The sequence below is a fragment of the Arabidopsis lyrata genome (assembly GCF_000004255.2).
Source record: "Arabidopsis lyrata subsp. lyrata unplaced genomic scaffold ARALYscaffold_6, whole genome shotgun sequence".
NCBI classification, from domain to species: domain Eukaryota; kingdom Viridiplantae; phylum Streptophyta; class Magnoliopsida; order Brassicales; family Brassicaceae; genus Arabidopsis; species Arabidopsis lyrata.
Window position 1 is genome coordinate 1,304,352 of NW_003302550.1, and position 12,891 is coordinate 1,317,242.

At 33.6% G+C, this 12,891-nt stretch overlaps 3 protein-coding genes across 7 annotated transcripts; 2 read left to right on the forward strand and 1 right to left on the reverse strand.

The window, feature by feature from the left end:
• Window positions 1–5,638: 5,638 nt before the first annotated feature.
• LOC9309203 (short-chain dehydrogenase TIC 32, chloroplastic) lies at window positions 5,639–8,152 on the forward strand. 3 transcript variants are annotated; one of them, XM_021022770.1, is made up of 10 exons: window positions 5,639–5,921; window positions 5,998–6,103; window positions 6,374–6,440; window positions 6,568–6,596; window positions 6,696–6,904; window positions 6,975–7,093; window positions 7,174–7,269; window positions 7,352–7,427; window positions 7,526–7,679; window positions 7,765–8,152. In XM_021022770.1, the coding sequence occupies exons 1-10, from the start codon at window positions 5,776–5,778 to the stop codon at window positions 7,903–7,905; spliced, it is 1,143 nt and encodes a 380-aa protein (XP_020878429.1). In that variant the 5' UTR covers window positions 5,639–5,775; the 3' UTR covers window positions 7,906–8,152. The 3 variants fall into 3 exon arrangements, with proteins under 3 accessions (XP_020878429.1, XP_020878430.1, XP_002871074.2); XM_021022771.1 differs by having other exon boundaries at window positions 5,831–6,299; window positions 7,349–7,427; XM_002871028.2 differs by having other exon boundaries at window positions 5,831–6,299.
• A 94-nt stretch (window positions 8,153–8,246) lies between these two features.
• On the forward strand, window positions 8,247–9,147 carry LOC9307145 (cysteine-rich and transmembrane domain-containing protein A). 2 transcript variants are annotated; one of them, XM_002871029.2, is made up of 3 exons: window positions 8,247–8,573; window positions 8,651–8,765; window positions 8,871–9,147. In XM_002871029.2, the coding sequence occupies exons 1-3, from the start codon at window positions 8,540–8,542 to the stop codon at window positions 8,914–8,916; spliced, it is 195 nt and encodes a 64-aa protein (XP_002871075.1). In that variant the 5' UTR covers window positions 8,247–8,539; the 3' UTR covers window positions 8,917–9,147. The 2 variants fall into 2 exon arrangements, with proteins under 2 accessions (XP_002871075.1, XP_020878434.1); XM_021022775.1 differs by lacking the exon at window positions 8,871–9,147 and having other exon boundaries at window positions 8,660–8,769.
• On the reverse strand, window positions 9,136–12,275 carry LOC9307146. 2 transcript variants are annotated; one of them, XM_021022772.1, is made up of 7 exons: window positions 12,061–12,275; window positions 11,282–11,360; window positions 10,926–11,031; window positions 10,501–10,683; window positions 9,851–10,276; window positions 9,642–9,728; window positions 9,136–9,479 (listed from the first exon to the last, which is right to left on the reverse strand). In XM_021022772.1, exons 2-7 carry the CDS (start codon window positions 11,327–11,329, stop codon window positions 9,415–9,417), a joined length of 915 nt encoding a protein of 304 aa, XP_020878431.1. In that variant the 5' UTR covers window positions 11,330–11,360; window positions 12,061–12,275; the 3' UTR covers window positions 9,136–9,414. The 2 variants fall into 2 exon arrangements, with proteins under 2 accessions (XP_020878431.1, XP_020878432.1); XM_021022773.1 differs by having other exon boundaries at window positions 11,282–11,375.
• Between the last annotated feature and the right edge of the window lie 616 nt (window positions 12,276–12,891).

A 12,891-nucleotide genomic window follows, 5' to 3' on the forward strand; every position in this document is an offset into this window, starting at 1 on the left:
AAATCTTGCCTAAAAGGTGTAATGAGAGATCCTTATATTTGAAGAAAGGAGAAGTGGAACCGTGGAACGGCAAGAACCCCCCTCCTATAAGGATCTCTTGCAGGAGTAAGACCAGAACCTTTGTGGTGTTTAGACAAGACCTTGAGCAAGGGATCGGTTCATACACTGAAGACATTGGCGATCTCTGCATTTTCCTAGGCCAAAGGGAGGCCTTTTGCGTCTCTGCAACCGAATATCCCGGACTTCACCCTAATTCTGTCTACTATGCAAGCTCGGGCATTGGGTTTGGTTACTACGACCTCTCCTCCAACACTCTCCACGACGTTATCCATGAGGCCCCTTTCTCGTGGCTTGTCCCTCTCCAGTAAATATAGCTTATTTGCTCATAAACTGTTGTAACTTATGTGTTGTTTTGTGCCTTTTCCGACTATTTTATATTAATTCGGGATTTGTTTGTATGTTTAACTTATGACAATCTCGACAAGGATCCTGACATATTCTCTCGCTAATTAATCTCATTTGTATAGCTAAACATAAAAAATGTCTGAGAACATTATAAAAATATATTTTCAACTTTAAGTGAACAAATATTTAGTTGTTTTTTTTTTTGCTGTTAAAATGTCATTTAGTATTTCTTATGTAAATTCCCAAAATTATTGGATGTCACTCATTTCTTTGTTAGTTCCCAAGAAGTAATAGATGGCATTCATTTTTTTTTATTTTAGTTCCCCCAAAAATAATAGATGTCACTCTTCAAATTTAGTACAATAATGTTTTAGTAGAAAATAGTATTCATAATGAACAACAACAAACATAATAGATTTTTATTCAATGAATATTTATGTAAATATATTTAAGGGTATAAAGTGCATATCAAAATAGATTACATGGATTATATTTTTAGGTTATATGAGTTTAAAACTAGAGGTACGAAACTCCATAATTAAGACATTTATTATCATATAGAGCTAGAAGAACACATAAACTCCATAATTAAAACACTTAGTCAGATAAACCCCCAAGTATACATACATCAGCTCCCAGTACTTGGACTCCATGACAAAGTGAACGTGCAGCTCTTCTCAGAACCGGTCCGGTATTTTCGAATGCCCTAAACAAATAAAAAACCGTGCTCTTTATACTTTCATATAGTAATATAAAAAAAGTCATACTAAAACTAGATAAAACACCTTTTAAATCCATAAACAGTTTGTAAGAAAAGAAAAAAAATAGTAAAAATAACTTTATTTCTTTCAATTCTATTCTTCAAAGCAAAGTCTTTCATTTCATAATTAAAGTCACATATCTTAACAAGCAAACAGAATATAAATTAATAATGAAATCAATCAAAGAGAAAATTTTGTACAAAATTCTTTTTTTGGTGAAGACAATTTTAAATTCATACAAAAATAAAAAGAATTTTTTTTTGGTTTAGTTTAGTTTTTTTTTCTAAACGGGTTCAAATTTACTTAATTGGGCCGATTGACATATATTGAAGCCGACCCAAGGAAAGTCGGCGTTATACAAAAGTCCCACATCGGTTTGTTAGAGGAAAGGGTCTTTGGAATTGGTCCTATATATATATAAGCATCTGCATCTGCTTATTTTGTTAACAACTCTTAATTGCAAAATTATTAGTCGGCCATGTGACTCAATGAGTTGAGTCGGCCGCCCACTTCGGCTAGGCGCCATAGTTATTTTTTTTTCTCTTCGCTGTTTTTTCTCGGATTTTTTCTTTGGTTTTCTTTGTTCAAACGTTTTTTATTTTAATTAAAGTTTTTACTATAAAATATTTTTGGTTTTCAAATAATATAAGTGTTAAATTTCAATGCCATTGAAAACAAACCGGACTAAGCATGCTGTCCCATCATACGGGTCCGTAAGTCCGTGTTATTAGTTCAACCGTTTTTCACGCAAGTAAATTTAACACTTATATTATTTTTTATAGTTTTTTACAAATATTTTTATTATGTAAACTATTTTTTAAAAACTATATTTTTTTATTATATAAAATGTTTTTATTTCAAAGGTTTTTATTTAACTAAAGTTTTTAATATGTAAAGTATTTTTGTTTTCAAATAATCTAAGTGTTAAATTTCAATGCCATTGAAAACAAACCGGACTAAGCATGCCGTCCCATCATACGGCTCCGTAAGCCCGTGTCATTTGTTCAACCGTTTTTCACGCAAGTAAATTTAACACTTAGATTATTTTTTATAGTTTTTTTACAAATATTTTTACTATGGAAACTATTTTTAAAAAACTATATTTTTTACTATACAAAATGTTTTTATTTCAAAGGTTTTTTTTTTCAAGTTAAAATTTTTTATTTTTTTGGCAAATATTTTCTATTTTAACTAAAGTTTTTATTATTTAAAGTATTTTTTTTTTAAATAATCTAAGTGTTAAATTTCAATGCCATTGAAAACAAACTGAAATAAGCATGCCGTCCCATCATATGGGTCCGTAAGCCCGTGTTATTAGTTCAACCGTTTTTCACGCAAATAAATTTAACACTTAGATTATTTTTTATGGTCTTTATACAAATATTTTTATTATGTAAAGTATTTTTTAAAAACTATATTTGTTATTACACAAAATGTTTTCATTTCAAATGTTTTTTGAAGTGAAAACATTTTTTTTTACTTTTTATTTTCTGATTTGAAACTAATTTTTTCAAATAATGTTTTTTTATTTAACTAATTTTTCACTTAACTAATTTTTTTTCAGTTAAAAGGTTTTTCATTTAATACGGCCTAAACATCCCGTCTTTCGGGTCTTAGTTCAACCGATTTTGGCGTAATGTAACTTAACACTTAAACTATTTTTTCTGGTTTTTAATAATAATTTTGTTATGTAAGGCCCATCATTCCCGGCTAATTCTAGTTTTGGTTATGAGAGAGAGAGAGAGAGTGTGGCGAAACAAAACATGTACAAGGACTAGGAGACATCTATTACGGTTAATCAATGAACAAACATTACAAAAGTAATCTGTAATTTCTTTCTCTTAATAACCAAGACAAGTAAAAAAGAATTTCTACACAAGTAGATTTTCAAACGATTGCCCAAAATATCTTTCTGCAAAATAGAACAGTTTCTGTCTTCTTGTATTTGTCTTGAAGCTCATGTGTTTCAACTTCCCAAAGGAACTTAGGAGCCAAGTCTCGGACTCTTGAGATGATTGATTCCTCGTCTCTGATAACACGGGTTAGGCAATTGATGGTAAGGTGTGGGGTATCCAAGACAAGATTTCATACTGGGAGGAGCCGGTTCACCGCACAAGCTACCCAAACTATGGCTTAAAAGCATCCAAAGAGAAGCATGGAACATATTTAAGAAAATATTTTAGGTCTTTTATGTAAAAACACAAAATATTAAGGTTTTATTATTAATTCATTTTTTGTTGGTTTTTTCTTTTACTATATTTCATGGGCTTTAAGTTTCTAAGTTAATAAAATATTAGTTAAGTCGTTGATAGTAAAAAGTTTTAGTAAAACTTTGTTTAGAAAAAAAAACTAAACTAAACCAAAAAAAAATTCTTTTTATTTTTGTATGAATTTAAAATTGTCTTCACCAAAAAAAGAATTTTGTACAAAATTTTCTCTTTGATTGATTTCATTATTAATTTATATTCTGTTTGCTTGTTAAGATATGTGACTTTAATTATGAAATGAAAGACTTTGCTTTGAAGAATAGAATTGAAAGAAATAAAGTTATTTTTACTATTTTTTTTCTTTTCTTACAAACTGTTTATGGATTTAAAAGGTGTTTTATCTAGTTTTAGTATGACTTTTTTTATATTACTATATGAAAGTATAAAGAGCACGGTTTTTTATTTGTTTAGGGCATTCGAAAATACCGGACCGGTTCTGAGAAGAGCTGCACGTTCACTTTGTCATGGAGTCCAAGTACTGGGAGCTGATGTATGTATACTTGGGGGTTTATCTGACTAAGTGTTTTAATTATGGAGTTTATGTGTTCTTCTAGCTCTATATGATAATAAATGTCTTAATTATAGAGTTTCGTACCTCTAGTTTTAAACTCATATAACCTAAAAATATAATCCATGTAATCTATTTTGATATGCACTTTATACTCTTAAATATATTTACATAAATATTCATTGAATAAAAATCTATTATGTTTGTTGTTGTTCATTATGAATACTATTTTCTACTAAAACATTATTGTACTAAATTTGAAGAGTGACATCTATTATTTTTGGGGGAACTAAAATAAAAAAAAATGAATGCCATCTATTACTTCTTGGGAACTAACAAAGAAATGAGTGACATCCAATAATTTTGGGAACTTACATAAGAAATACTAAATGACATTTTAACAGCAAAAAAAAAACAACTAAATATTTGTTCACTTAAAGTTGAAAATATATTTTTATAATGTTCTCAGACATTTTTTATGTTTAGCTATACAAATGAGATTAATTAGCGAGAGAATATGTCAGGATCCTTGTCGAGATTGTCATAAGTTAAACATACAAACAAATCCCGAATTAATATAAAATAGTCGGAAAAGGCATAAAACAACACATAAGTTACAACAGTTTATGAGCAAATAAGCTATATTCACTGGAGAGGGGCAAGCCACGAGAAAGGGGCCTCATGGATAACGTCGTGGAGAGTGTTGGAGGAGAGGTCGTAGTAACCAAACCCAGTGCCCGAGCTTGCATAGTAGACAGAATTAGGGTGAAGTCCGGGATATTCGGTTGCAGAGACGCAAAAGGCCTCCCTTTGGCCTAGGAAAATGCAGAGATCGCCAATGTCTTCAGTGTATGAACCGATCCCTTGCTCAAGGTCTTGTCTAAACACCACAAAGGTTCTGGTCTTACTCCTGCAAGAGATCCTTATAGGAGGGGGGTTCTTGCCGTTCCACGGCTCCACTTCTCCTTTCTTCAAATATAAGTATTTTTGTTTTCAAATAATCTAAGTGTTAAATTTACTTGCGTGAAAAACGGTTGAACAAATGACACGGGCTTACGGACCCGTATGATGGGACGGCATGCGTAGTCCGGTTTGTTTTCAATGGCATTGAAATTTAACACTTAGATTATTTGAAAACAAAAATACTTTACATATTAAAAACTTTAGTTAAATAAAAACCTTTGAAATAAAAACATTTTATATAATAAAAAAATATAGTTTTTAAAAAATAGTTTACATAATAAAAATATTTGTAAAAAACTATAAAAAATAATATAAGTGTTAAATTTACTTGCGTGAAAAACGGTTGAACTAATAACACGGATTTACGGACCCGTATGATGGGACAGCATGCTTAGTCCGGTTTGTTTTCAATGGCATTGAAATTTAACACTTATATTATTTGAAAACAAAAAATATTTTATAGTAAAAACTTTAATTAAAATAAAAAACGTTTGAACAAAGAAAACCAAAGAAAAAATTCGAGAAAAAACAGCGAAGAGAAAAAAAAATAACTATGGCGCCTAGCCGAAGTGGGCGGCCGACTCAACTCATTGAGTCACATGGCCGACTAATAATTTTGCAATTAAGAGTTGTTAACTAAATAAGAAGATGCAGATGCTTATATATATATAGGACCAATTCCAAAGACCCTTTCCTCTAACAAACCGATGTGGGACTTTTGTATAACGCCGACTTTCCTTGGGTCGGCTTCAATATATGTCAATCGGCCCAATTAAGTAAATTTGAACCGTCTAAACCAGAACGTAAACCGGATTAACATTTGAACTTGCGCTTTCTGATTTTTGTTAAGTGGGAAATTATTATATTGTCGATGTGGGACACAACATGTCTCATATTTATCGAATTGCAGAAACTCATACTTGAAGATCAAGAAGCTTCTAGTTGTTGCTTGCTAAAGCCCAGACACAGTGAATATAAGAAAGTAATTTTCTTTTGTCCCACATCGAACCATCTGCTAAAGCCCAGAGTGAGTTTGGTCTCCTCTTCGTCTTCTTCGTGCTTTGTTCGTCTATCAATGCCTAGTTTAGTCTACAAAGCCATCGATTATTCCCCAGAAAAAGTATTTGATCCTTGTATTCGGCTCTAATTTCTTCACGAGTTCGCAGTATCAAGTTGTTAGTCTACAGATTCTTGTTCAGGTACATGAATTTGATGAAGGAGGCGTTGCGTTTTATATGCTCATCTAATTTCTGGAGGATGGCTTTGTTTTGGAACATTGCCCTCCTTTTTTCTTACTTCCAATTGCTTAAAAAGAGTATCTTTGGCTCAAAATCAAGTTCCTCTTCTTGCTCCAAATCCAATCATTCACACACACCTATTTGTGTTATCACTGGTGTAAGTCATTCATTCTCTTCATTGCCTCGGATTATGCAATCTAGTGTTAGTTTCTGTTTTTGAATTCATTGCAGGCTACTTCGGGACTTGGTAAGGCCACTGCGTTTGCTCTATCAAGGAAAGGTTTCTACGTTGTTCTTGGTAAAAGAGTGTTGCTTTGGATCTCTTGTTCGATTATCTCTTATTGATATGGAGAGGATGACTTGGAACATGTCTTTTATCATATATTCAAACTGAATTATAAGCAGAGTCTTTCTTGATTTTGCAGTTGGAAGATCATCCCACTTACTATCAAAGGTTTTCTACGGTCCCTTTGATTTTCCTTGTACCGATAGATAGAAGAACCTCCTCTTTCACCTTTGTTGAATCTTTTTAATTGCCACTTTCTGTTGACAGACCTTGAGTGATATTAAGAGGCAGAATGAGAATGCCCAACTCAAAGCTTTTGAAGTTGACATTTCGTCTTTTCAATCAGTTTTCAAGTTCAGAAACTCTCTAGAGCAATGGCTTTTTGAATCAGATTTGCATTCTTCAGTCCAGCTTTTGGTGAACAATGCTGGAATACTGGCAACATCTTGTCGGCCAACCGTTGAAGGCTTTGACAGGTGAGGTTTTCACTATAGTTTCAAAACTTTGAACTCTAAAGGTTACACTTTCTGTCTCCATATTTGTCAGGATGATGGCTACAAATTATGTCGGCGCTTTTACTTTGACCAAACTTCTCTTACCGCTCCTGAGAAACAGCCCTGTGCCTTCACGAGTTGTGAATGTTACATCTTTTACACATCGTTCTGGTGAATAGTCTGTCACAATCAGTCTGATCGAATGAGTTTCTATCCTACAATGAGAGTAAGATAGTTATTTTTCTATGTAGCTTTTAGTGGGAGGTTTGACATGGATTCTGTTACTGGAGTGAACTTTTCGAGATCAAAGCAATATCCTTGTGCTAGGATCTATGAGTATTCTAAATGTAAGGAAACCCACTCAAAGCATATATGTTTCCCCTTATATCATGATGATGCTAATATAGTTTATGGTCATTTATGCAATAGTATGCCTTCTACTTTTCTCATACCAGCTGCATAGACAGCTTCGCCTCACGGATGATTCACATCACGTCTCTGTTGTGTACGCGTCCTAAATACTCGTTACTCTATCAGACACTCTGTTATTATTATTCTGTTTGTAAGATTTGGGAATTTCCTTTTTGTTTTGTTTTGTTGTAGAGCGGTAGATCCAGGAGCAGTAAAAACAAACATAATGCATGAGCTTCCTTCATATATACAAGTCATTGCGTTTTATGGTCTCAAGATTCTTGGACTGATGCAGTCTCCAGAGGATGCAGCTGAATCGGTCATTGATGCTGCTTTAGCTCCACCTGTAAGATATGATCTTTTGGAATTCTTCATCTTATCTGCATCAACCTTATGTGGTTGATGAGCTCTATGTTGATCTGTTTTTGCAGGAAATATCAGGCAAATATTTCTTTGGCGGACAGGGGAGGACCATTGAATCTTCAGCGCTTTCTGGTGACCCGAAAATGGCTAAGGAACTTTGGGACACATCATGTCTCATATTTAACGAATTGCAGCAAACTCACACTTGAAGATCAAAAAGCTTCTAGTTGTTGCTTGCTAATGACATAATCCTAGGATCCAAACCTTCTGGTTTCTTGTATAAAATCAGTTTTTGTGTTTAGTATTCCCGTGTTGTTAGCATATTTCAGTGAAACGAAGATTCTTCTTCTAAAAATTCTTTTGTTCAGATTTCGTAATTGTTACCAAAAGAAAATTTTGCTTAGGGGATTTGTTGTCAACTTTTGAGCCATTCAACATAAAGTATGATTAGACCAACATTCTGCTTTTAATCCCATTGTGGTGATCACAAGTAAAAGTCTCCTTTTCACATTATAAAACTCACGGAACCATAGTTTCTGCAATAGACCCTTCGTGAAGGAAGGAATAAAGATATAAACGAATAAACCGAAAGTCATTAAAAAAAACGAAAGAAGAATATTTCATATGACAGTTCCACCATTATAAGTTTTAGCTCAAAAAAAACAGAGCTTATATAAAGAGCAGCATCCACACCAAAATGTTTAATCTTATCGCAAACCAAACCAAGAATCATATTCCCAAATCACAAATCACAATCCCCTTTTGTGTGTTTCCACTTGCATAAGTGAAAGAGCCAACACAAAGGGAGGAGCTTCTTCTGTTTTTCTCCATACTTTTGAGAAGATGCAGGACATGAGAGATCAAAATCCTCCTCAAGGTCAGATTCTTTCTTCGTTTTCCAATAATAATGAATCAAACTTATTATAGATTTGTAGTACTTACATCTCTTGACAGGATATCCAGTTGCAGAACAAGTATCGGAACAGCCTGGACAGGAGGACAAGAAGAAGAAGAAACCACGGTTTTTCGAAACAAAGAAGAAAGGAGACAGAGGCTTCATTGAAGGATGGTAAGGCTGTATATAAGTATCAAACAAAGTCACTATCTTTTCATAGCAACCAAAACTAGCTAATCAGCAAAATCTTTGTTGTTTTGTTTGCTTCTTTCTATGCAGTCTCTTTGCACTATGCTGCTGCTGGATTTGTGAAATGTGTTTCTAAGGAAAGCAATGAACACTAAAGTGTGTGACGCCTGCAGCTTCTTCTGTATCTAAGAATGGATTTGCTTATCTAATAGTTATACCTGAGAGAGATTGAAGTTTCAGATTGCTCAATTTCAATCTTCCTAAACTATCTGTGTGGTGTGTTTATTGAAAGAAGATTATTATACTAATAATGTAAAGGATCATCCTATTTTATGGGTCTTACAAGTTTTTAGACTTGGTCACACAAGTCCAAAGCAAAAATCTAATATCACACGATTATACAATCAAAATCCAAAATCATACAATGATACAATCAAAATCAACTGCTGCTTAAATATTTATTAATAAAAACCACATTTCTCTACACTTGAGAATAATAATATTAGTATTCACTCCCACCCAAAAATTGTCTTTCGAAAGCTAAGAAGATCTCTGTACACTGATCATGGGACTAAACCCTGCAAGTAGTTGAAGACGTCAGAAGCATGGTGATGAAGCTCCATATGTAGTAAACCTAAATGCTCCTGAGGTTTTCATAGCTGAAGCCTTCAGATATGGTCCCCAATCTTTCGCGGTCTCCTGTAAAAGAAAACACTAATGGGGTTACTTACTGGTGTCTCTAGGTCCTGAATGATTCGGCTTTTTGCACTATAGCTGAGATGAGCCAAACACTCAATGAAATCTATAAAACTTGAGAAATAAAAGAAGAGGGACATCATCAACAAAGCTTTGAGTGCTCACCTTGAGGTTCTACCCTTTCACTAGAGTCCAAGAAATTTTCCGCATCAGCCAATAGGAATGGTGATCTATCGTAGCTCTCCAGAATCTCTGGTATTAACAAACAAGTTACCTCTCAATCCAAAACGGCAGTTGCTGTGCGAGTTTATGCACAAGTTTCTGTTTAATATGTGTGTGGAGGAGAAAGAACAAAGCATAAATGCAAATGATACCTGAATTCTGGGAAAAGTCAGCTGTCAGATCAGAGAGGCTGAAGTTCCGAGGTATTTGTCCTAACAAGCCAAATGCAGAAGTGTCTGCATCAACAAGATCATTGAGGGATTGGTTGCTGGAATCATTGCTGAAAGATGCAATGGGAGCATCTCCAACTGTGGACTGTGCTTCACCACCATACATGTACGGAGCACAGTTTGAATATGCAGTCTCAGACTTGATCATTCCTTGCATCAAAGGCATATTTGTGGCCTGCACGGAGAGCGAGTTTGGTGGAGGATCAACTCTTCTAGAATGGGTTGAAAAGTCCACAGAAGAAGGTATATTTGTGTTAATTGCTGAGCCTCCATTGAGGTATGGACTTGACAGATTAGGAGAGGATTGATCAGAGTCCTTGCGTTCATAGCATAATTGTTGCTGATTCACTGTTGAGTGTTGAAAGAAATGACGTTAGTTGCAACATGATAACCTATTCACAACTCATTAGAGGATACAAAGAAATTTCTTAATAGACAATTTTCAGTACCTTAATTCCTGAATAAAAAATGTAGTTCAATATGATGAGCTTTCATATAAATACAAATCCAGAAATGAACATATGATAAATCCATAGAAAATGAAATTCGATCTAGTTCCAAACATATCTTACTTGATGGAACATGAGAACCATTCCTGTTTTGGACAGAAGCCCCTCCGGTTGGATGCATCAGGCGCATGTGGTTTATCTGCTGCTCAAGCAGCTTGTTATATTCCATTATCTGATGCTTCACCATGAGTCTCAGATAATATGCCTTGAAAAATTCGCGGTTCTCTTCTTCAAGCTTCTGCCAAACTGTCAACTCAGAAGGAAAATGTTCTACCATAATTATCTACTAGAAACCCATAAGTTCAATTGTCATATATCTATTATTTTGAAATAATGTTCTTAACAAGTCAGACTTGCTCCATAAAGTTGTACAGTTTTAAATGTGCTTTTGACTTAGGATGTCTTAAACCAGAACCAACATTGAACTATGAGAATTACCCGATCAGGTACTAATTGTTTCAAACAAATCCGAGAAGTGATGAGGTTACCTAGTTCTGTAAAACCAGGTTCGATCTTAGCCTGCTCTAGTAGAGTATCCACAACTTCTTTCTGGTTCATGTAAAGCTGGAGGCATCGTTCAATTAGATTCTGAACCTGCAAAGAAACAATAACAGGCCAGAAAGAATATTATGTCACATATTCTGAAGAGGTTTACACACCCAAGCCAAGCTGACGGTCTTCCTTGATAATTCCAAATGTACAGGTAAACGGCAACAGAAAAAAAAAGTGAAAAAATATTTCCTTGCTTAAAGATGACATGAAACTACAATCTTCAACTTACCAAAATAATTGCAAACGAGTGAAAAAAAGAAAAAAATTCAAGAGAGAAAAATGAAAACTTTACCAGTTGTATATCTTCACGCGATACCCTTCTCACTGTTAAACTTGACATGGCCCTTCCTGTCAGAAGAAGTATCCAACTCCTGACATAACCAACTCTAAAATGTAATTAACAGACAAAAGCATACAATTAAGACACCAAAAATACCAAACATTTAATCTCCTAGTAAACTGAGTTCCGAAGTAGAGACCAGGACCAGATAATACATTATTTTCACAATACATACAGAGTATTGAGAAAATTATATATATCTGAGCATCAACTAATTCACATGCAGAGGATTTATATCCATTTGACCAATACCACAAACTTAGCAAACAGATTTGATAAATTGCCTAATATAAGAAGACACACTCAAAAGCTACGTTTCGCCATAGACATCAATTTTCAACATCATATTTATTTTTACTACAAAATTGAAACTTTTTGCGATTAACCGGATAATAACAGCTAACAAAATTGTATTACTCGTTGGAAGCATTTCAAGGTCCCAAGAAAAAGAAAAAAAAGAGAAAAGGGCGTCGACAGAAGAACCAACAGAGGAAGATGGATTTAGGAGCAGGAACTTAAACAATTCGAAAAACCATAATTTTTTTCCAGAAATTATTGATATCTTGTTTAACGAAAGCTGGATCAAATCAAATCATATTATAACCATTAACCCAAATAAATCGAAATTATAAAAAAAAAAAAAAAAAACACGAAAACCAACAGATTAACAAACCGGAAAATATGAAAAAAAAAATAAAAAGAATCGATGAGTGAAGACAAAAAAAGCTCACAGTAGAAGAAGCGGATCAGAGAAACCCTAGCGAAACCTGAAGAAGAAGAAGAAGACTCGAATCCGAAAGCAAATCGTCGATAGAGAAAACAGAAACCTTTTTTATTTCTTTACTTTTGTCTCTTTATTTATTTGTTCTAATTTTAATATTTGCGGAATTATGAGCAAAGAGAATCTGCCACGTGGATAATATCAGCTAAAGATCTCTGGTTCGAGACTTCGAGTACTATTCTTCTACTTCATTAACCGCCATAAATAAGTCACATTGACTTTCAACTGGAAAAATGTAAAAAAAATACCAAAAAAGTCTCCAACTTTATTTTTTGATAAAATAAATTGCTAGTTTTTATTGTAGTCATTAATTCTTGTTGATTTCCCATTTTAATCACTAATTTTTGTTAACTTTACCAAATAAGCCACATCGTTAAATTGACTAACGGAACAAATTAACGGAGTTAATTTTTCATTAAAATTCTATGTTAAATTACAGAACAATGTTTTGATTGAAAAATAAAATTCAAAAATGATAGTTAAAAAGGAGTTAACTCCATTAAATTTGTTTCCTTAGTCAACTTAATAATGTAACTTATTTGGTAAAGTAAAGAAAAGTTAACGATCAAAAATAGAAAAACAATAAACTCATAAAAAATGATTGCGGGCGTTGATCATTGGTGTATAAACACAGATACAGACACAGACACAAACTGAATGGGTTAGGTTTGTGTTTGTGTCTGTGTTTAAGTTGGTGCCTTTAATTGGTGTATCCCCTTCTCGGGGTTCAAGGACATTTCCTTGTGCCTCTATTGTTTTGGTTTCATCAGTTCTTTGGTGT